The following is a 24,403-nucleotide window of genomic DNA, read 5'->3' as shown; positions in this document are numbered from 1 at the left end:
TTTATAATGTTGGTATCCACATGGATCATGAAAACTGGATTCCTCCCCTTTCACCTGAAGGGGATGTGCTTAACCCTGGAACCAGGGAGGCAATACAACCTTCAGACTGATGTTTGAGGCTGGACAAAACAGTTCTTATCCCCCTAATTATACTGCCTCCCTCTACTACATGTATGTAGCTTGCTGCCTTTTAGGTACTTCCACGGTGGTTGAACTTTGCTAAACTGGAACTACTTATTGATACATTGCTGACACTCAAAAACTAGATAACCATGGCTACCAAAATAGTAGCAACATGTTTTTATTTTTCATTATACTCTCATTTTCTACCTGTTCTTGAAGATGGCATCACGAATTGAAACATAGCTCCATGGGAATGAAACCTCCCTCCAGTAAATCTGGCACGGTAACTGCTCACCACGTGAAAGCCCAGATTGAATGTACCTATGATATCTGACCACTGTCACTGCCAACTCTGACTGTGTCCATACTCAAATGTCCATATGTGCAAACACATTCCAGGCATCACTGGTTAGTGAAGTGGAATTTTAGCTTCACCTCTTGATGTCGAACCCAATTCCAGCCACCCCACAGCTGCCTTTATTGATGTCAGAAAACTCAACATAAATAAGGAATCAGATATTGGAGCTACTGCGAGTATTTGGGTCATTCTCGGGGTACAAGCTGAACCTGGACAAGAGTGAGCATTTGATGGTGTCTCGGCCGGGGGTGGGGGCAGGAGTTGGGGGGCTGCCATTCCGTAGGGCAGTTACTCACTTTAGGTATCTGGGGGTGCAGGTTGCCCGGGAGTGGGGGACATTTCGCAGGTACAACATCACTAGTTTGGTGGGGAGAGTGAAAGCCGATCTGGCGAGGTGGGATGGTCTCCCTCTGTCACTGGCGGGTCGGGTACAGGCGGTTAAAATGAATGTGTTGCCACGATTTCTGTTTATTTTTCAATGCCTACCGATTTTCCTGCCAAAGGCTTTTTTCAGGGAGATTGAGGGAAGGATTACCTCGTTCATATGGGGAGGGAAGGTGGCCAGTGAGAAAGGTGCTGCTACTGAGGGGAAGGCAGGCAGGGGGTTTGGGCCTCCCGAACCTGATGTACTACTACTGGGCGGCGAATGTGGAGAAGGTGCAGAACTGGCTCAGTTGGGTTGATTTCCAGTGGGTCAGAATGGAGGAGAGTTTGTGCAGGGGGTCGGGGCTGAAAGCACGAGCAACTGCGCCGCTCCAGATAGCTCCGGAGAAATACTCGGAGTCCGGTAATAATAGCTTTATTGAGAATTTGGAGGCAGTTTCGCCAACACTTTTGGTTGGGGCAGGGTCAAGGGAAATGCTGATTCGGGGGAACCACAGTTTTGAGCCAGGGAGGTGGGCTAGAAGTTTTCAGAGAAGGGGATTAAGACGCTAAAAGATTTGTTTCTTAGGGGTCGGTTTGCAGGATTGAGGGAGCTGGAAGCGAAGTATGGGCTGGAGCAGGGAGAAATGTTTAGATACATGCAGGTTCGAGATTTTGCCAGGAAGGAGATACAGAGCTTCCCAGGGGAACCAGCCTCCACATTGCTGGAGGTGCTGCTGACGACAAGGGGACCGGAGAAGGGGGTAGTATCAGCGATGTACAGAGATATTTTGGAAGAGGATAAGGCACCACTGGAAGGGATCAAAGCAAAGTGGGAGGAAGAGTTGGGAGAGGTTATAGAGGAGGGGGTCTGGTGTGAGGTGCTCCGGAGAGTAAATGCCTCCACCTCGTGTTCAAGGTTGGGGCTGATACAGCTGAAGGTGGTATACAGAGCGCACCTCACGAGGGCGAGGATGAGCCGATTCTTTGAAGGAGTAGTAGAAGATGTGTGTGAGCGTTGCGGGGAGAGCAGCCTCTCCACCCTGTGCCCTGGCGTGGCAGGGGGACCTGTTAGAGTACTTGACCCTTGAGAAGGTTAAGTTTGAACTGAGGGGAAGGACGGAGGGGTTCTACAAGTCATGGGCATTATTCATTATGCACTTTCAAGAACTGGATAATATCGAACATTAGTTTGGGGGGGGAGGGGGGCTGTGTATATTAAGGATGTCTATGGGTAATCCCGGATTCCTTTTTGTCATTTCTTTATATAAACATGCGGGCTGATGTTTGGGGGTTCGTGGGAGGATGGGATCGTTGTTATTGATATGGGGATTGACATATTTGTTGCTGATTATTGTTTATTGTTGGTGGGTGTAAATTCGGGAGAAAATGTGAAAAGGGAGAAAAAAATATTTTTTAATAAATAAATAAATAAGGAATCAGTCTTTTAGAGCTGTTTGTTTCAGTGACACTTTGAGCTATGACCCAAGTAGTATTGCACCTATCTCCTTCATTGCATCACACATTTTGTTGACCTGAATGCTTTAATAAGCTTCGGTAGCTATAAATGAAAGATTAGGCAGAGTGGGAATTTTCATCTTCTACAACCCAGAGCCAAAAATCAATCATGGTTTTATGCAGTGCCAGTATGAAGACGAAAATTCAGAACAAGATAATAAAAGAGGGACCATACTGAGATGGCATCTTTGGTACAGCTGTCAATAATGGGCTGTAGGAGACTGTCAAACTCGGTCATGTCCAGCTGTGTCTCTGACAGGAGCTTCTGAATTTGCTGTTCCATTGCCAAGGCAATTGCTGCAGTTATCTGCTCCTGAATAAAAAACAAAAAAGTTTCATTCAATTGGAGAAAGAACTAAGCAATGAGAAAATTACAGAAAAGCACATTCAGTATCGGTTCTGATGAGCGGTCACATCAAATCAAGCTGTTGATTTTCTTCCCATTTCAGATGCTGATCAGCATTTCACCACCCTCCCTACATTTCTCTGTTTTTTTTGTGGTGTACACCAATCCTTGACAAATAGAACTTACTCCCGACCTTGTAATTTCCTCTTAAACCATTGGCTGAGCCAAGGAGGACTAGAGTGACACAAAGGAACATAAACCCCGTAAATCTATTCCGCTAACTACTGATTCTGCTTTTTTTTTGTGTTTACTACAGTCCTGAGAAGCACCTTGAAATGCTTTACTATGTCAATGGTGCTACATAAATGGAGGTTGTTGGGCTTCCAGTGCGGCATGTAGCGGAGTGACCTATGTAGACCAGATGGTTGGTTCGGGTCAGCGTCTCCTTTGGAGGTTTGATACTTCGCTGTTGGTGGATAAAGGTTTTTGTGAGAGGATCTCCTCTATCATCGAGGAATATTTGAGCTTTAATAGGATGATATTTCTCCCTCGACATGATGAGAAGTGCTGAAAGTGGTCGTTAGAGGGGAGATTGTCTCCTTTAAAGAATACAAGCAAAATAGCAAAAGGGCAGAGAGGCAGAGGTTAGCGGATGCCACCTTAGAAGTGGACCATCAAGGGGGAAGCACGGAGGCACAGTGGTCAGCAGTGTTGCCTACGGTGCTGAGGACCCGGGTTCGAATCCCGGCCCCGGGTCACTGTCCGTGTGGAGTTTGCACATTCTCCCCGTGTTTGCGTGGGTTTCACCCCCACAACCCAAAGATGTGCAGGATAGGTGGATTGGCCACACTAAATTGCCCCTTAATTGGAAAAAATAATTGGGCACTCTAAAATTAAAAAAAAAAATTAAAAAAAGAAGTGGACCATCAATACTTGATCAATCAGACACCAGAATTGCTGGCTAGCAGGAAGAAGCTACAGGTGGAGTTTGGGTTTCTATCCACAGACAGGGCAGTGCACTTCTGCGACGTTCGCAGGGGACTCTCTATGAACATGGAGAGAAGGCTAGTCACCTGCTGGCGCATCGGGAAATTATGCAAGTCATAAATGGGGGTGGTAGACAGGTCTCCACCCCAATTAAGGTTAATGGGGTGTTCAAAGCATTCTATCGGAACATGTACGAGTTGGAAGCCCCAGAAGATGATTCTTTAATGTCCAAGTTTTTAGATGGTCTGGCCTTCCCAGTAGTGAATTGAAAGCTCCTCTGATTCTCCTAGAGGAGATTAAGGAGGATACGAGATTGATGCAGTCGGGGAAGGCACTGGGACCAGACGGGTTCCCGAATGAATGTTACAAAAGGTTTGTCAGGTTGCTGACCCCAGTGCTGCTTGAGATGTTCGGGAATCTCTGCCTTGAAGGCATTGTTGACCTCTTTGGTACAGATGACAATCTCCTTGACATTGAAGAAGGATAAAGATCCGATGGAATTTGGGTCATACCACCCCATCTCTTTGTTGAATGCAGATGCAAAGTTACTAGCGAGGCGCCTGAAGACCTGCCTCCCAGGGATAATTTCAGAAGAACAGACAGGATTTTTAAGGGGAGACAATTGTCGGCCAATGTCCAGAGGCTGCTCAACATGATTCTGGAACCCTTCTCCACCCCTGGAAATAGCGATTATTTCTCTGGATGCAGAGAAAGCCTTCAATAACGCTTTTTTTTTTATAAAAGTCGGACATTTTAGGAACTTTCAAGCAGTTATTGGATAGGCACATGGAGCACACCAGAATGACGGGGAGTGGGATAGCTTGATCTTGGTTTTGGACAAAGCTCGGCACAACATCGAGGGCTGAAGGGCTTGTTCTGTGCTGTACTGTTCTATGCTCTATGTTTAATTTTTTTTTAAATTTAGAGTACCCAATTATTTTTTCCAATTAAGGGGCAATTTAACATGGCTAATCCACCTACACTGCACATCTTTGGGTTGTGGGAGCGAAACCCACACAGACACGAGGAGAATGTGCAAACTCCTCACGGATAGGGACCCAGGGCCGGGATTCGAACCCGGGTCCTCAGCGCCATAGGCAGCAATGCTAAACCACTGTGCCAATGTGCTGCCCTGCTCTATGTTTAATAAAGTGGAATGGAGCTATTTATTTAAGATTTTGGGCAAGTTTGGCTTTGGACCTAGGTTTATATCCTGGATCCGGCTTTTGTACAGAGCCCCCACTGCCAGTGTCCATACAAATGTTTTAAACTCGAAATACTTCCGACTGGAAAGAGGCACGAGAGAGCAATGTCCATTGTCTCCTTTACTGTTTGCCCTGGCTATTGAGCCTCTGGCTATTGCACGGAGGTCATCCACAAAGTGGAGGGGAATAGTTGGAGGGGGAAGGGAGCATAGGATGTCCTTGTATGCAGACGACCTATTACTGTATGTGATGACCCTCTCTCCAGTGCAGGGGAGGTAATGAAATTGTTCGAGAGTTTAGGTTCCCTTTTGGAGTGCAGATTGAACCTGGATAAAAGCGAATGTTTTGCAGTGAATCCCCCAGGAAGGGAAGCCGACCTTCGCCAGGCCAGGTCCAACTTTTGTTATCCAGGAGTCCAGGTGGCCCACGGCTGCTCCTCATTACAGAAGCTACTTTTTGGGTCCTGGTTAGAGTGGTGAAGGAGGACCTGAAGAGATGGGATAGCCTCCTGCTGAGTTCGGCTGGACGGATCAAATCGATTAAAATTAATATCATCCCAAGATTTCTGATTTTGTTTCAGGGCCTTCAGTTTTTCTTTCAAAGTCTTTTTTTTTTAAATCAGGAGTTAATAAGATGAATCTAATCTTTTATTTGGGCAGGTAGGACCCTGTAGATCCATAGGGTTTTTTTAAACAAAGGATTAGACAATCATGGGGTCTTGCATTACCCAACCGATTATATTATTATTGGGCGGCGAATATTGAAATGTTGCGGGGTGGCATAAAGGGATAGAGTCCATGTGGGGTGGATGGAGAGGAATGACTGTACCAGCTTGAGGGCATTGGTTACAGCTCCCCTCTGTTTTCCCCAATGAAATGGACTGCCAATCCAGTGGGCGGCACAGTAGCACAGTGTGAAGCACTGTTAGGACCTTAGTTAGGTCACACTTGGAGTATAGTGTTCAATTCAGGTCGCCACACTACCAGAAGGATGTGGAGGCTTTAGAGAGGGTGCAGAAGAGATTTACCAGGATGTTGCCTGGTATGGAGGACATTAGCTATGAGGAAAGGTTGAATAAACTCGTTTTGTTCTCACTGGAACGACAGAGGTTGAGTGGCGACCTGATAGAGGTCTACAAAATTATGAGGGGCATAGACAGAATGGATAGTCAAAGGCTTTTTCCCAGGGTAGAGGGGTCAATTACTAGGGGGCATAGGTTTAAGGTGCGAGGGGCAAGGTTTAGAGGAGATGTACGAGGCAAGTTTTTTTTCTTTTTTTTTTATACAGAGGGTAGTGGGTGACTGGAACTCGCTGCCGCAGGAGGTGGTGGAAGCAGGGACGATAGTGACGTTTAAGGGGCATCTTGACAAATACATGAATAGGATGGGAATAGAGGGATACGGACCCTGGAAGTGTAGAAGATTTTAGTTTAGATGGGCAGCATGGTCGGCGCAGGCTTGGAGGGCCGAAGGGCCTGTTCCTGTGCTGTACTTTTCTTTGTTGGTCCCAATCAGTGGGAACCACAGTTTTGTGCTGGCAGTTTTGGATTCATCCATCGAGGTTTGAAAGTTTCGGGGATCTGTTTGTTGATGGTAAGTTCCTGAGATTTGAGGAATGGCTGGAGAGGATTAATCCCTCCAGAGCTAACCAGTTTCAATAGTACCAGGTACGGAAGGAGATTGATCTCTTCCCTATGTACCCCCCCGCACCCCCCATCGCTCTTTCGGTAGCAAGTGTAGGGGAGAGAGGGGTACAGTCAGCTGATGGATCAGGTCCTGTTGGACAAATTAAAAGAAAACGGGAGGAGGAATTGTGCCAGGAACTTAAGGATGGGGAGTGGAGTGAGGCGCTATTAGAGTCAACTCTACCTCTTTGTGCACTCAGCTCAGCGTGAAACAATTCAACGTGGTGCATAGGGCGCATTTGAACAGGGTCCGAATGAGTGTTTGTTTTGCAGATGTAGGGGATAAGTATGAGCAGTGCTCTGGGGGCCCTGGCCGTCACACACACATGTTGCGGCTGAAAATCCCTTGATACCCCAACTTAATAAAATACATTTGTTTCAGTGTTAAAAATTGCATTGAACAATCAGAATATGCAGCCTCTTTGGGTTAAGAGAATCCTGGATTTTCACTACCCGCGACCTGAATTCCTCCTATTGATGGAAATAGATTCTCTTTATCTATCCTATTAAATCAGTTTTAATTTTAAATATTCCAATTAGTTCATTCAAGATGAAATTGTTTAAGACATGAGTATTCAGTGGCTAGGTCAAAGCTGAAGATGCTAACTGGATCACCACCAAATGTGTAAGTGGGTTTATAGTATGCCAGGATTAAGGAACTTGGACCCCATCAATTGATTGCTGCCAGGTATAGTTACTGACCTGTCTTTGCATGAGGAGGTGCTGCTCCTGCTGTTGCAGATTCCACAGGCTCTGCTGAATCAGCTCCTCCAACTGTGGCTGGCCAGAAGCCGGAGGTGTGAGTGGTTGAGTTAGAGTTGGGGCAGGGGCCGGGGCCGGCACAGTTGTGGAGGCAGGAGGTGGAACTGGGGCTGGAATTGGAGCTGGCACAGGAGCTTGAGCTGGAGGTTCACTTTCCTGCCCCGATGGATTGCATAACACTGTAAAAAGAACAAAAAGAGAGAAGTTAATGTTAAATATTCCACCATTTCATACTATTTACCACAAAGTGAACAATACAGTCCAGATTCTGTCAGTATCTCTGGTGAAACTCTCTTTGCACCCTCTTTCTTTCCCAAGGACCTTGGTGCCTCAAGAAGAAACCAGCAAACAGAGCTGAGCTTGATATTATCTTCATCAGACACCCACCCCAAACTGGATTTCATTGGGCATCAAATCATGAGTGGGAACCCAACTGGCTCTTCCCTTTAGCCAGCCCAAGGAAATGGAGTTGTCTGTCAACTCTCTGGAGGCTAAATAACGCAGGGAGGATGAAACTTTTGATGGCTCGTAAGACCAAATTAGAGATCCTTTCTGGTCTACATGACTTAGTACCACACCAAAGCTTAACATTTACCCAAGACAGCAAAAGAGGAATTTTGCCAAAATATAATCCTTTGACTAGAAACAGAAACAAATTTTGTTGCAGGAATAACATTTTCCACTTATCAGGAACATATACTTCAATATCAGCAAGAACACTCTGTTCCATCATTTTCTACAAACATATAATTACATTCAATGGCATTCCTCACTTTGAGTAGCTTTTCATTTTGCTATATCATCCAGTTCATCATTAGAATCAGTTACCATTGGGTGAATTCTGTCACATTTCAGATGGTTAGAAAAATCTAAGAATGAATATGAATTATGTACCAAACCTTAGGGGCACACTGAAGAGCATTTCCACACACGTGTCAGATGTGGCTCAGTCATGGCACTCACCTGAGCCATAACATTGTGAATTCATGTACCAAACGGGGGCTACTGCGCATCATCTCGGCTGTTACTAAAATAAGGTACTGAGGGAAGGCTGCATTGTCAGTGGTGCTGTCTTTTGCTTGGGACTTTTAAGCTGGAAAAGTACCAAGATCTTATGATACTACTTTGAGGAGAAGGGAACTCCTTGGAATCCCAATCAATATTTATCCCTCAATTGCATTTACTGAACACAGAGGATCTGCCCATCTTGTTAGCAGAATGTATGCTTTGACTTGGCACAATCAGATTAGTCCTGGCAACTATATTCTGCACTGATTTGCAAATCAGAACATCTTTGGGCAATGGTGCAAAATGAATGATAGTTAATTGGCCTCCATTTACAGTGTGCCCCATTTCAATTTCCACTAAAGTTAATGGTTCATAATGGTTGACCATTTTTGCACCATCCATTTTACACCAAAGTTAAAATTACCCTCAAGGAAAATAAGAATAACAACTTGTTTTTATATTGCATGCTATCATGACCCAGTATATAGGAGTAGAAAAGTAGAAAAAGATGCAGACAGGGAGTGTTGGTTGGTACCAAAGCAGGAAATAGTACCATATTAGATAGGAGCAGGCTAACAATGACTACAAGAAATGCAAAGGCAGGATAACAATGAGTGCATGTAAACACAAATTGTGGTGAGCTACAAGCACAGACAGTAAGGAATATGATGTAATGGCAACAGTAGGAACATGGCTTAAAATGGTGAGAGCGGATTGCTAACATACAAGCATATAAAATATTCAGAAAAGATGGAAAAGGAGGTGGGTGGTGGTAATGAGTAGTTAGACACTGTAGTATTGGAAAGAGAGGGAGAGGGAAAAGACAGTCAGTTTGGTTAGATTAGGAAAAGTCACTTGGGGAATTCTATCGGCTTCCAAATAGTGAGAGGGGTAGAAGATCAAATCTGTAAGAAAATTGCAGGAATGCAATGGTGATACTGGGGGACTTTAATTACCCAAACATCGATTGGGATAATTTTAGAATAAAGGGTAAGTTGGGGGAGGAATTTATGAACTGTGTTACGGAGAAGGTCCTCGACCAGTATGTTCTCCGTCCAACTAGAAAGGAAGCCTTGCTAGAAAATGAGGTGGGTCAAGTGTCTATGGGGGAGCATTTGGATAAAAATAATCATTGCAGCACTTGTTTTAGACTAATTATGGAGAAAAGCAACAACCAATTTAATGTAGAAGTTCTAAATTTGAAGAGAGCTAATTTCAACTCAATGAGAAAGGATCCAGCGAGGGTAAACTGGAAATAGAGACCAACAGGAAAATCTGTAATGGATCAAGGGTGATGTTTAAGGAAGATAGGCTAGGTACATTACAAAACGGACAAAAAGTAAGAGTCAAAAACAAGGCTCCTTGGATGACAAGGAAGGGGTTATGAACCAAAAAAGGGCGGGTGCATGATGTATGTCAGGCGAGTCAAATACAATGGGTTGAGAAGTAAGGTGAAGAGGAAAATAAGCTTGGCAAAGAGAGAGTATGAGAATAGAATGGCCATCAACATCAAAAGGAATTCAAAAATCTTCTATCAGCGTGTAAATAGTAAGCAGGTAGTAAAAGGTGAAGTGGGTCTTAATAGGTACAAAAAGATGATGAAAACTACTTAGAGGTGCAAGGCAAGTCAGCGTTTATTAAGGAGGAGGAATCCAACAGAATATTGATAGAAGCAGAGACAGTCGAGGTAATGGATACTGCAAAAATTGAATTGGAGGTACGAGAAAGGTTGACTGTGCTCAAGGTAAATAAGTCACCTTTTGGATGGCGTACATCCCAGGCTGTTATAGGAAGGGGTGTGGAGACAATGGAAGAGCTTGCGTTAATATTTCAATCTTCCCTAGATATGCAAGAGGTGCCAGAAGATTGGCAAATGGCATATGTGACGCCCTTATTCAAGCAATGGTGCAAGGAAAATCTGAACGACTACATACCAGTAAGGTTTTAGAATCCTTAGTCAGGGAAAAGAAAAATCAACAGACACATGGAGAGTTGAGTTAATTAAGGAGAGCCAGCATGGATTTGTAAAAGACAGATCATACTTGACTAATCTAATTGAATTGTTTTATGAAGTAACAGAGAAGATTGATGAAGGAATGCAGTGGGTTGACTAAATGGATTTTAATAAAGTGTTTGACAAGGTACCACATAACAGACTGATTAATACAACTGAGGTTTATAAAATAGGAAGACCAGTGTGCAACTGGATAAAAAAATCCCTTCAGGACTGAAAGCAGCGAGTTGTGGTACATAGGTGGTTTATCAGAATGAAAGGTGGCAGGCAATTGCATTCCCAAGGGCCAATGCTATTTTCAATAGGGTCTTGCAATACAGAGTAAAATTCCAATTGGAGGAGTGGCAAAGAGTGAGGATGATGCAAATTGACTGCAACAGGACACAGATAGGCTAGTAGAATGGGCAGGCTAGTAGAATGGGCAGGCTAGTAGAATGGGCAGATAAGTGGCTGATGGAATTCACTACAAGAAGTGCGAGGTGATGCATTATGTCAGATAGGACAGAGAAAGACAATATAAACTTAATGGCTCAATTCTCAAGATTGTGCAAGAACAGCAGGACCCAGGGAATGCATGTGCATTAATCATAGAAGGTATCAGGATATTTTAAGAGGTTCGCAAAGCATATGGGATCTTGGGCTTCATAAACAGAGGCACTGAGAGCAAAAGCAGGAAAGTTATCCTGAACATATGATGAATCTGGTTAGGGCCCAACTAGAGTACTGTGTCCAGTTCTGGTCACCACAGTTTGGGAAGATGTGAAGGCCCTTGAGAGACTGCAGATTCGAATTACTAGAATGGTTCCATGTTTGGGATGGGGGGGGTGTGTGTGTGTGTGTGTGTGTGTGTGTGTGTGTGTGTAAAGCTAGAAGGTTGGGTTGGAAAGGTTGGGGCTATTCTTCTTGGAGAAATGTGGATTTTGTCGAGGAGTACAAGATTGTGACATAGATTGTATAAGGACTACGAAACATAGAACATAGAACAGTACAGCACAGAACAGGCCCTTCAGCCCTCGATGTTGTGCCGAGCAATGATCACCCCACTTAAACCCACGTAACCCGTATACCCGTAACCCAACAATCCCCCCATTAACCTTACACTACGGGCAATTTAGCATGGCCAATCCACCTAACCTAACCTGCACATCTTTGGACTGTGGGAGGAAACCGGAGCACCCGGAGGAAACCCATGCACACACGGGGAGGACGTGCAGACTCCACACAGACAGTGACCCAGCCGGGAATCGAACCTGGAACCCTGGAGCTGTGAAGCATTGATGCTAACCACCATGCTACCGTGAGGCCCATCATAGATTTAAGATTTGGGGCAAGAGGTGCAGGAGGAACATGATTTGTGCAGAAAGCACAATTCTGGATGGACAATAAATACTGGCATAGCCAGCGATGCCCACATCCAGTGAAAGAATAAAGAAAGAATAAAGAAAAATATGGTACTGACCAGGAACTCACTGCCCACAAGGGTAGTGAACGCTGAAACAGGTTGACACCTTATTTTTCGGTATGCCTGGCGCTGTTCCTCTCCTGCATGTTCTCCTGCACTCTTCATTGAACCAGGGTTGATCCCCTGGATTGGTGGTAATGGTAGAGTGGAGTTGGCCCCCCCGACTTTTGGGCATGTTTAATAAAGCGGTGGAAAAGGGGGAGTTGCTGGTATGTTATCGCAGGCGCGATTTTACTTATGAAAAGGCAGAAGGATTCATTGGAGTGCGGGTTCTGTATGCCAGTCATCTTCAAAGTCAAGGTTGCAACCTGCAAGTGGATCGCGGGCGGGTGTCGGGAGGTTTGTGGAGTCATCCATCATGGGAAATTAAAAGGGGAAAAATGCACAAACTGTATATTTGATTGGGTGTTAAGCTCGTGCCATTTTGTTGAATGTGCCTGGAATAAAATATGCTTTCAACAAAATGGATTATACTGTTTTGAAGGAAAATAGTGAAGCTCTCCAAGGCGTCTAAGCCAGTGTTTTTCAAACTTTTTTTCTGGGGACTCATTTTTACCAACCGCCCGGCCTGCACGGCCCACCATTTTCTCTTACCTTGTTTGTTACTGACAAAATGGAGGAAATGGTTTTGGGTCCCTTTGGCCCCCGAACTTGGGGGAAAAAAGGCCACGACCATATAAAAAAAATAATGTGGCCGCACTGCGCATGCGTGCCTGATCATTGTTTTTGCGCATGCGCACCGATGATCGGGCATGCATGCGCAGTGCGGCCAAATTTTTTTTTAATAAATCGGTTCCTCGCCATTTTGAAGGGCGGTCGCAGCTGGCATTAAAAGTCGGCTGCTGCGTGCAGATTTGCGCGATCGGGAGCGCCTTGACGGATGGCTCCTTAACCCTCCAGACACCCGCCCGCGACCCACCCACGGGTCGCGCCCCCGAGTTTGACAATGCCTGGTCTGAGCCAAAATTGATCCTTCAATCATCACCACCAAAACCAAAACAATTTTTGGAACTTGTGTACAAATTGAATGCTCTGTTTCCTGCATTACAACAGTGACTAGACTTTAAAATTACTTTATTTGCTCTAAAGAGTTCTCAAGGTTACAAAAACTGTCCTTTTCTTTCTAATAAGAATCATTGTTTAAAATCTCCTACGTTTGTGCTCAGTTCGGGACTTCTGACAGTGTCCTACTGCTATCAGGATTAGGAGCCAATTTTGTTAGAATCAGCCAATCAGAGGCACACAAAATAAATCTGGATTGATTGAAACAATTTTGGACATTAAGAGTGTTGAGAGGGACGACTGAATCAAACAAATACTTAGAACTTTGGACTAAGGTGCTATATGTGTCTGGTGAGTCATGTTGTGCTTGAAATAGCTTGGTCAGCTAATACCAGGGGAAGGGCATCACTGTCTTCAATAAGAAAGTGTTTCAGTGTGAACAGAACAGAAACCACTCTGATCACCAAATACAGAAAGTGACAAAACATTCCAAAATAATGGGCCATAACTCCCTAGGCAGTCTAATCGCAGCGCATCCCGTAGATGTTCTGGGAACTTTTGCCCAAAGTCCTGGAGGTTCTCCGGTAAGATTTGCATGGCAACTGCCACGCATTGGGAACTATCTAAAAAAGCATTTTAAATCTCAACCTTCAGATGGTTTTATTTTATTCATTCCTGGGATGTGGGCGTCACTGGTTAGGCCAGCGAAGGCCATCTGCTGATTCATTCCCCAGGAAATTTGACCAGTCAGGGTCATGCTCCCGATTTAAATTGGAAGTTATTTGTCAGTCACCATCAACTGGTGCATTCTCTATGGCAATGCCTCTACCAATCAGAGTCCACTTGCCAATCAATCGTCACTCTCTTCTCGGACAGTATAAATTGTTGTTTTTCCCTTATATTGGTATTCTTGAAGTGTCCTGATGAGTACAAGACCAAAAGCTTTGACACTAGGGGCTTTTCACAGTAACTTCATCGCAGGATTACTGTAAGCCTACTTGTGACAATAAAGATTATTATGTCTCTTTTTGCAACAATACTCAAGTTCTGTATAATCAAACGACTATATCTTCAAAGGTTGACTAAATGTACATCTGCGCTCTTACAAAGTATCCCTGTTTTATTATTCCTCCATAAATAGAAAGCTGTTGGTAACTCAGGGATGACAAACCTAAATTCCTAGGAAAACACTGAATTCCAAAGGGATACTAAAGGTTATGCTATCAAGGGCAGCACGGTGGCCTAGTGGTTAGCACAACCACCTCACGGCGCTGAGGTCCCAGGTTCGATCCCGGCTCTGGGTCACTGTCCGTGTGGAGTTTGCACATTCTCCCCGTGTCTGCGTGGGTTTCGCCCCCACAACCCAAAAATGTGCAGAGTAGGTGGATTGGCCACGCTAAATTGCCCCTTAATTGGAAAAAATAATTGGGTAATCTAAATTTATTTTTAAAAAAAGGTTATGCTATCATTGCTGTTACTTTTTAAAATAAATTGCAAACCTATGTGTTAATTGTTTTCCTGGGATTAATTTCACCTATTTACCGTGATTCAGATATTAGTTACACTTGTAGGCACAATGTTGCCACAGTACCCAGATTAGCCTTACTTATGTACATAAAGTTTGGATCTTGATAATCACACTGATCATATATATCACCAAAATAATAATAATAATCGCTTATCGTCACAAGTAGGCTTCAATGAAGTTACTGTGAAAGGTTAAACTATAAGACACTACATCAAAATATTGGTCATGCCTGTTACCTTTTGTTAGGCGAGCTTTTTTCTTTACGTTCCACTCAATATAAACAATCCTTTGGTCTTTTTAGCTGAACAAATTAACGGCCATATACGGCAGTAAATTTTCTCAATTTTGGAGAAAGTGAAAACAAACCTCCAGTGACAGAAAGGAACTTTCATTTCTACAATTAAGGCTGCAAGCCTTAAAGATTAAAGTGCAATTTCCTGTCTCTTTAGAGTCATACAGCACAGAATCAGGCCCTTTGGGACACCATGTCTATGCTGACCATCAAATACCAATCTATACTAACCCCATTTACCAACACCCGATCCATATCCTATGCCATAGTGATTTAAGTGCTCACCCAGATGCTTCTTAAATGTCGCAAGAGTACCTGCCTCCACCTCTCAGACAACGCGTTCCATATTTCCACCACTTTATTTAGTATCCACATAGGTTTACCACTTCTGAAATCTGAATGCTGTCTTCATACTTACATTGCTGCTCGATTGCCAGTTTGTACTGGTAATAATTGTAGTATTCGCCTCCAAACAGAAAAGAAAACTTGGGGTTTTCTTTCTGTTTCTCCATTGTCATCTTCTCGAATTCCGGGCCATTTCGGGCCACAAACTGTGCCAGCTTGTCAATCACATTCCTCAACTCCTGATCTGCAACAAGAAAAACATCAGCAAGTCTTGGGTGCTCTGAAGAATCATACAGACTTGAAATGTTAGCGTTGTTCTCTCTTCACAGATACTGCCAGAAAAACATTTTTTGTTTTTATTTCTGATTTCCATAATTCCCAATATTTTGCTTTTGTATTAAATCATTAATAAACAGAACGTACAGTGCAGAAGGAGGCCATTCGGTCCATCGAGTCTACACCGACCCACTTAAGGCCTCACTGCCACCCTATCCCCCTAACCCAATAGCCCCATCTAACTTTTTTGGTCACTAAGGGCAATTTATCATGGCCAATCCACCTAACCTGCACGTCTTTGGGCTGTGGGAGGAAACCCAAGCAGACACGGGGAGAATGTGCAGACTCTGCACTGACAGTGGCCCAGCGGGGAATTGAACCCGGGACCCTGGCGCTGTGAAGCCACAGTGCTATCCACTTGTGCTGCCGTGCTGCCCTGTGCTACCCAAACTGTGCCCATATCTCAATTTAGTTTTGCATTGAAAATATTGGGTTAAAACCAAAGTGTGCCATACCTACAAATATATTTCATATTCAGTTTTAATGCCTTGTATCACACCAAGATCTTTACCCAGATTAGCTACTTTAGGACGGAATATGAAAGTTTTGCATTTCAACCCTTGGTTTCAAAATCATGGCTGTTGCCTCATAAGATGGAGGCTTATAACCCATTCATCCACTAAAGGAAATAAAAATTCTACACTCCACTGTAATTTTGTGCAAATTTCTGTATGATTCTCTTTTTTTTTTTAAATTTAGAGTACCCAATTATTTTTTCCAATTAAGGGGCAATTTAGCGTGGCCAATCCACCTATCCTGCACATCTTTTGGGTTGTGGGAGTGAAACCCACGCAGACACGGGGAGAATGTGCAAACTCCTCACAGACAGTGACCCTGGGCCGGGATTCGAACCCAGGTCCTCTGCGCCGTAGGCAGCAATGCTAACCACTGTGCCACCGTGCTGCCCTCTGTATGATTCTCTTAACGCATCTCAAATGGTTCCCATCAGTCACAGTCCTACGGTTCCCATCACTCATACTCTTAAAATCCTCAGCGTTTAATCATGTTCCAAACTGGAAGACCTGATGGAACAGTTCAAAGAAAAGCAAGGGAGATCTCCCAGTGGCTCTCAGCTTATTCCTCAAACAACATCACTGAGACAGACGGCCTAATCATTTAGCACATTGGATGACTGTGGGATCTAGGTGTGTGTGAACTTGTTGCTCCTACGTTACAATGGAGACTACAAGTCAAATGCACAGTACTTCACTGGTTTTGAAATATCTCATGGTGATGAAAGACTCGATCTATACAAATGAAAGAATGAACAAATTGCGAAGTGCACTCCAAAAAATTGGGTTCAGGTAGAGGTTGACACCCACCAAAATCACCAACCATAGATTAATTGGGGCCATCAACAAACAAAACATTTGTAATCCTTTTGGGCAATGCAAACCAGAACACTGAAGGTGAGGGAAACCACCATCATTCACCGATTATCCAATTATTTCAGGTAGTAAATCGATCACAAAAGATCCCCAGGTGAATCCATCAATGCAGCAGCATAAATGCTTGATACAGACATTGCAATGCCATCTGCTATATCATTACAGACAGCGAGTGAGGCGAGTAAAAGCTGCTTCATCCACCTTTCGAGGTTTTGTTTCTAATCTCTTTCCCAGGGCCACTTGGGATGGAAGTCTCACCAAAAAAAAAAATCAATAAAACAAATGTTTCACCCCATGCCGTAGACAGATCTGGAATCTTAAATAAAACCAGAGAACTGTTGGATCACCCATCAACTCAACATAACATGCTCTTTACTTCTCAAGGAGGCACGCAGGTTTGTTGGAGAGCCTCATATACTAGTTCTGAGCAATCCTATGGTTACTGTGGTTACCATTAACAACTGATTTAGCAAGTTGAAAATCAAGCTAGATACTTTTCTGATATCCATCGTTGCAGATGAACACAAACCAATAATCCTACTTCCATTGCTCCAATGACTCTCTTGATGAGTGCTACCAGACTCTACCCGTGACAGCTCAAAATAGCTCCCAAGATCAGGCTGAATAAAGTAGTGCTCTTCTCAAGGACAGCCGAAATCAAGTCAAACATCTCAATAATGAACTTCCCTTCAATATTCACCTCCAATGCCAGGCTTATGAACTCGTTTATCTCAAAAATTGGATAGATCCACACAGGTACCTCACACAGCGGTGTTGTTTATTCCCCATTCTCCCACTCCCACCATAATCACCTGCAACATTTCCACCTCTTTCATTTTCAGTTTACATAGGGTCATTTTCTTGGCCCAGTGCTCCACAGCGTGGCCCTGAGCCCAAATATAATAACATGGTCCTGAGCCCAGTACTAAATGAGATAGCATATAGGTTAATTTGTAGAAGCAACTTTTCCATCTCTTCAAAATTTTTAAAATGCAATGACACTATTTCAGATCATTGAATCCTGGTCAACTTTCCTCACTCACTCGATGACAGTGATACAATCAAATGAACTGTTTATATAATGTATTTGATCCTTGCATGGTTCAATTTGGTACTACCGAACGCATCATAAAAACAGCAATCTTCTGTCAAAAAATATATATTTTTTTAAATTTAGAGTACCCAATTATTTCTTTTTCCAATTAAGGGCAATTTTGGTGTGGCAAATCCACCTAACCTGCACATCTTTGGTTGTGGGGGTGAAACCCACGCAGACACGGGGAGAATGTGCAAACTCCACACGGACAATGACCCAGGGCCGGGATTCGAACCCGGGTCCTTAGCGCTGCATTCCCAGTGCTAAGCACTGCGCATGTGCCAACCCCCAAATAAAATCATAAGAGTGGCCGTTGCTGGCAAGGTCAGCATTTAGAGCCAATCCCGAGTTGCCCTCAGGGTGGTGGTGGTGGCGGCGGGATACCTTAGACCAATGTTCTCTGTGCGAAGGTTATCCCAGGTAGGTGGGTCAGGATTTGAGCCCTGTAACGAAGAAGGAATAACGATATTCGTGCAAATTATGGTTGCCAAGCGCTTTGAAATTACTGAGAATTCGTTCACAACATACAAGTGTCAGGCATTGACCATTTCCTACAATCACCTCACGAGATTCAATGGCTTTACTATTGCTGAATGCCCCACTATCATTCTGGGGGCTACCATTGATCACAAACTGAACTGGACGAGCCATATAAATACTGTGGCTACAAGAGCAGGTCAGAGGCTGAGTAACTCACGTCCCGGGTCTCCAAAGCCTGTCCACCTATAAAGCATAAGTCAGGAGTGCGATGGAATACCTCCCACTTACTTGGATAGGGTAGGGGAGAAAATGACGGAGGCAGCCTCTGGGGCTCATGCCTCCACTAATAGCCGTGATATTTATGAGCACCTTGACGACAGAATGTGTCAAATGCTGGTGTGTTGTGTCAGGGGACCTCTGCAAATCGATGGAAGAGGCTTTGGCTCCCATCCAAATGGCTTTGGAGAAAACCCTAAAAGTCATGGACTTAGTCCTTTCAAGGTATAGTGATCAGATTACCTCTCTGGAAGCAGAGGTGTCTCTGGTGACCGAAGCGAATAAATCGCTGAAAGCCAAGGTGAATGATTTGGAGACTCGTTCCAGGAGACAAAATGTCTGCCTTGTGGTGCTGTTGGAGGGAATGGAAGGTCCATCTCCCACAGAATATTTTGCGGAGATTGGATTTGGATTTGTTTATTGTCACGTGTACCGAGGTACAATGAAAAGTATTTTTCTGCGAGTAGCTCAACAGATCATTAAGTACATGGGAAGAAAAGGGAATAAAAGAAAATGCATAATAGGGATGTTTGGGAAGATGATGGGGGAGGGTGGTTTCACATCTCCTCCTGAGTTGGACCGAGCCTCACCCTGAGGAACCACCACGAGCAGTAATCGTGAAGTTTTGTAGCTTCAAAGAAAAGGAGCGGGTCCCAAAATGGGCAAGGAAGCATTGCACTACAAATAGGAAGGCCACGCCATCAGGTTCCAGCAGGATGTGAGAGCAGAGCTGGCGAAGAGGGCTGTGTTGAACAAAGACGCGGTCATCCTGTACAAACGTGGAGTCCACTTTGGTGTGGTATACCCCGTGCGGCCAAGGGTGACTTTAAGGACTATTATTTTGATGCGTCGAGGGACGTGGACATTCTTTGTAAAGAAGCATTGGTTGGGTGTGGTATGTTTCAGTTTTTGGGGTATTGGGATAGGCTTGTTGAATTGTTGGGATTCCATGTTCATTTTTCCTGTTCTTATTGGGGTTGAATTTTTTTTTAGTTTGGGCTTCAGTTTGGGGTTAATTTTATGTGGGGTTCTGTCCTAATTGTTAAGAAAATATATAGCTCCCTGTTGCAGTACAACATTTTATGGGGTTTTTAATACTGGTTTTGTAATAATTTTTCTTCATTCTAGGTGGAGCCCTGCTAGTCAAAGAGTTAGCTAACGGGAGCAATGTCGATGGGTTGACTGCAGCTCATTATAGTTCTGTTTTGGTTGATGAGCTGAGTGTTTTCGTTTTGTTTATGTCTCGTAGCAGTATGTTTCAGCAAGCCGCCTTGCTGCTTTCTGTAGGCATATTCAGGTGTGGCAGTGACTGAAGGCAACAACAAGAGAGGAGTGGGGGTAGTTTGCGAAGGGCGGCTGCAGATTTTTCTTCGTTTAATCTGGTGAGTGGGTTTGGGCACAGTTGCTGTACCTTCTATGTATCTGTTGGATAATCTCTCCTGTTGGAAATGGCTGACTCCATTGAAGGGGGGTGGGAGGCCCACAATTCGTTTGGTCACCTGGAATGTCAGGGGGTTGAATGGCCCAGTGAACAGGTCCAGAGTATTTTCTGGCCTTTAGTGTTTAAATTCCAACGTGGTGTTTCTGCAACAGACTCGCTTGCGGATCAGAGACCAGACAATGTTGAGGATCGGTTGGGTGGGACAGGTTTTTCAAATGGGCTTTGATGGCAGGGCTCAGAGTGGGACAATATTAATCATTAAACGGGTTCCATTTTCTGTCGCAAAGATCTTGGCTGACCCCAATAGTCGACATGTTATTGACTGTTGCTCTTTGGCAGGCGCTTCGGTGGTTCTGGTTAATATCTATGCTCCAAACTAGGATAATACGGATTTTATTACTAAGCTGTTGGCCTCCATTCCTGATTTGGATTAGCATCAGTTTATTTTGGCTGGTGACTTAAATTGTGTTCTGGATCAGTCCAAGTCCAAATCTCTGACTCCATCAGGGGTGGCCAGGGCTTTGTTGTTTTCCATGGAACGGGGGGGGGGGGGGGGGGGGGGGGGGGCGTGGAGATCAGTGGATATGTATCGACATTTTTGTGGTGGATAGATCTCTCCTCCCTTTGGTGGTAGTTTACTCAGCAATTGTGATTTCAGACCATGGAGATTGGATAGGGCATTATTAACAGACAAGAGATTCTATGAACGCATGTCCACCGCCATTGAGGAATATATTAAATTTAATTAAAAAGTGAGTCAATCTCACCTTCTGCATTGTGGGAAGTCACTGAGGTGGTCCTCGGGGTGGGGGGTCCCAGCTGTGGAGGGAGAGAGACGCGAGGATTTGGAATCCCCGTTGGGCCCAGAGGAAATTCTGAAATGCATTGGGTTGATGCAGACAGGTAAAGCTCCCGACAGCTTTTACTCCTCTGGTTTGACTGGTGGATGGATCCACAGACTAGGAGTGGTGCAAAAAGGAAAAAGCTGCTGGGGCAAGAGAATCTTCGTGGTGCGCCACAGGATAAGATGGCAGAAGGAAAGGGGGCTGCTCTGCCTGCCCAGTGATCGACGACACAGTTAATAGACTTCCTCAATGAAAAGTTTCAGCAGCAGAGGAAAGAGGCCCTGGAAGACCTAGCCAAGGTGATGGAACCAATTAAGTCAGGGATCAAATGAGTGGAGCAGAAGCAGGAGTACCACCGCCTGGGGATCCAGAAAATGGAGGAGGCGGTGGGGGAGCACGAGGAGCAGTCGGCCTTGTTGATGGCGGAGATGGGAGTGATGCGGGAGAACCAGAAGAGACTGTGGGAGAAGGTGGAGAATCGCTCCAGGAGGCTAAACCTCAGGATTGTTGGGATGTCTGAAGGGATTGAAGAAGCGGAGGCTGGTGTGTACGTGGCAAAGATGCTGGAGAAATTGATGGGGGAGCAAGCCTTTGACCAGCCCCTGGCGGTCGACCCAACGTACAGGGCGCTGATGAGGAGGCTGCAACCGGATGAACCACTGAGGGCGATGGTAGTGTGGTTGTACCGCTTTCTGGGCAAGGAGAAGATCCTGCGATGAGCAAGGCAGACCAGGAAATGTACCTGGGAAGGGAACGAGCTGCGGGTGTACCAGTACTTGGGAGCATTACTGGCGAAGAGGAGGGCCGGGTTTAATCGGATTGCAGCTGCCCTCTTTAAAAAGGGGATGAAGTTTGGAGTATTGTACCCAGCCCGCCTGTGGGTTACTTTTCAGAAGCGACAGTGCTATTTTGGCACGCCAGGTGTGTGTGAGGGACGATGGACTGGGAGGAGTGTGAGGACATTTGGAGCCGTTTGTGTGTTCTATAAAGTCTTTGATGCTGGATTGTTTGGCGGGCAGGTTCTTTCAAGATAGTGAGTGTTACTCTTTAGGGGTGTATGGTTGGTGGAGGGGAACTGGGGGTGGAGAGAGGTTGGAGGCCTAGGGTGGGGGGGGGTCACCATGCTAACTGAGCGGGCTAATTAACGGTAGTGAAGTGAGGGGTTGCAGGAGGCAGGCGTCGGGGGGGGGGGGGGGGGGGGGGGGGGGAGGGAGGAAGAAGAGATGGGGCTGGTTCTTTGTTTGAGGGGGGAGGTGAGGGTTGCTGACAAGGGTGAGGTTAGTGTGGTGCAGTTGGGAGGGGGCAGGGGGTGGAGGAGGAGGAGGTGGTGAATAGGGGATGTTGCTGGTTCTGGTAAATGCCTATGCCCCAAAATGTAGTGTTTCAGGGAGAAAGTGCAGACTCTGCACAAACAGTGACCCAAGCTGGAACTCAAACCTGGGACCCTGGCGCTGTGATGCAACAGTGCTAACTTACTGCATTACCATGCTGCCCGTTCAGTTATACAACCGAACTTAGACCGGTCAAGTCCCAAGTCCTCGATGATGTTGGCAATGGCGAAGGAGCTGAAGCGCACGCTCAAGGCTGTGGTTAGGGGGGAGTTCATTTCAATTTGGCGCATAGGGCGAAAGCAAAGCGGGCGGAGATGGCAAGGCTGGTGGACGAGATTTTGAGAGTGGACAGGAGGTATTCGGAGGCACAGGAGGCAGGGCGAAAGAAGGAGACAGAGGCTCCAGTTGGAGTTTGGGTTAGTGTCGAAGCAGTGGGACAGTTACGGAGGGGCAGCATACGAGTATGGGGAGAAGGCGAGCAGGATATTGGCCCGCCAGCTGAGGAAACAAGAGGTGGTGAGGGAGGTTGGCAGAGTGAGGGATAAGGGTAAGGTGGTGATGGACCCGGAGGGGGTGAATGGCGTGTTTGTGGCATTTTATACAAGGTTATACAAGTCCCACAACAAAGGAGGAGCTGGTTCAGGAGCTGGGTGCTCCCATTGGGTTGATGGAGGTGATGGAAAGTATGGGGGGGCGAAGTGGGCAAAGAAGGCCCCAGGCCCAGATGGGTCTCCAGTGGAGGTTTACAAAACTTTTGGGGCAGACCTGGGGCCACTGTTGGCGAGGGTGTATAATAAAGCAAGGCAGAGGGGGGACCCCATCTCCTACATTGTCCCAGGCTTCCATCTCCCCGATATTAAAGAAGGATAAGAACATGGAGCAGTATGGGTCGTGCCGTTCGATCTCATTACTGAATGTAGACGTCAAGCTGTTGGTGATGGTGTTGTCCTCGAGGTGTTGCCCGCAATCGAGGACAGCATCCCGAGGGGTGACAGGCGAGGATCAAACGGGGTTTAAGAAGGGGAGGCAGTTGACGGCGAATGTGAGGAAGCTACTTCATGTAATCATGACGACTTTGGAACAGCAGGAGGTGAGCGATGAACACGGAGAAAGTGTTTGACTGGGTAGAGGGGGAGTACCTGCTGATGGTGTTGGGGTAATTTGGGCAGGAGTTTGTAGATTGGGTCCGGCTGCAGTATAAGACGCTGGTCCTGTGTGCGCAGACGAACAGAGCGAGTCTGGGATATTTTGGTCTGCACCGGGAAACGAGGCAGGGGTGTCCGCTCTCCCCGTCTGCTCTTCCCCATGGCGATGGCACTGAGGGCGTTGAGGAACTGGAAGCTTTCCTGGAGTGGGAGCAAGTGGTGAAGAGGCGAGAGGGTGGCGGCACTGCCGAACATGAAGAATTACTATTGGGCGGGAATATCGCTCTGGTTAGTAAATGGGTCGTGCGGAGGGGTTGGTGTGGGAAAGGATGGAGGCGGCATCGTGCAGCGGAACATGTTTAAGGGCTTCCTTGTTGGCGCTTCTCCCATTCTCATTGGCCAGGTACTCCGTGAGCCCAGTGGTGGTGTTGGCTCTAAGGGTGGAGGCAGAATTTGGGACTGGAGGGTGCCTCGGTGTGGGCTAAGGCAGTGGAGGCAGAATTTGGGACTGGAGGGTGCCTCGGCGTGGGCACCAATCTGCATCAACCATAGGTTTGCGCCAATGGGGGTTGGATGTGAGGTTTCTGGGATGGCGGCAGGTGGGGTTTGAGCAATTTGATGATCTGTTCATGGGAGGAAATTTGCAAAGTTTGGAGGACCAGGAGGAAGAGTACGAGTTGCCAAGGGGAACGGTTTTAGGTACCTGCAAGTCCGGGACTTCAGAAGGAGAGAGGTGCCATCCTTTCCTAAGATGCTGCCCCCTGTGGTTGCAAGACAAGGTGCGCTTAAAGGACGAGATGGGGAGGCGATGTCTATAAGGAGTTGATGGATTGGGAGGGGGTCCTGTTGGGGTACATAAAGCGCAAGCGACAGGAGGAACTGGGAAGGGAGATGGGTGCCGTGACATGGGCAGAGGCCTTGCGTAGGGTGAATTTGTTCTCGTTGTGTGTGAGGTTAAGACTCACCCAGCTCAAAGTAATGCATGGGGCACATATGACAGTGGCGAGGAGGAGTAGGTTCTTTGAGGGGGGAGAGAATAGGTGTGGAGTTCCGGGATTCACGTCCACA

The 24,403-nt window shown here is 45.8% G+C and overlaps 1 protein-coding gene across 3 annotated transcripts in view; it reads right to left on the bottom strand.

The window, feature by feature from the left end:
* LOC119952858 (calcium homeostasis endoplasmic reticulum protein) overlaps window positions 1-24,403 on the bottom strand; it is a 142,838-nt gene that overhangs the window by 88,254 nt on the left and 30,181 nt on the right. For 2 of the 3 annotated variants that reach the window (XM_038776416.1, XM_038776417.1), the window contains exons 2-4: window positions 15,071-15,241; window positions 7,287-7,525; window positions 2,538-2,675 (exon numbers count right to left, since the gene is read on the bottom strand). In XM_038776416.1, the coding sequence (XP_038632344.1) occupies window positions 2,538-2,675; window positions 7,287-7,525; window positions 15,071-15,241 (548 nt within the window). The remainder of the gene's footprint in view (window positions 1-2,537; window positions 2,676-7,286; window positions 7,526-15,070; window positions 15,242-24,403) is intronic. The other variant, XM_038776418.1, reaches the window with a different exon arrangement.

The sequence above is a fragment of the Scyliorhinus canicula genome, chromosome 18 (genome assembly GCF_902713615.1).
Source record: "Scyliorhinus canicula chromosome 18, sScyCan1.1, whole genome shotgun sequence".
Classification (NCBI taxonomy): Eukaryota; Metazoa; Chordata; class Chondrichthyes; order Carcharhiniformes; family Scyliorhinidae; genus Scyliorhinus; species Scyliorhinus canicula.
Note: the sequence above shows the minus strand (reverse complement) of the source record. Positions and strands in the feature narration are given on the sequence as shown.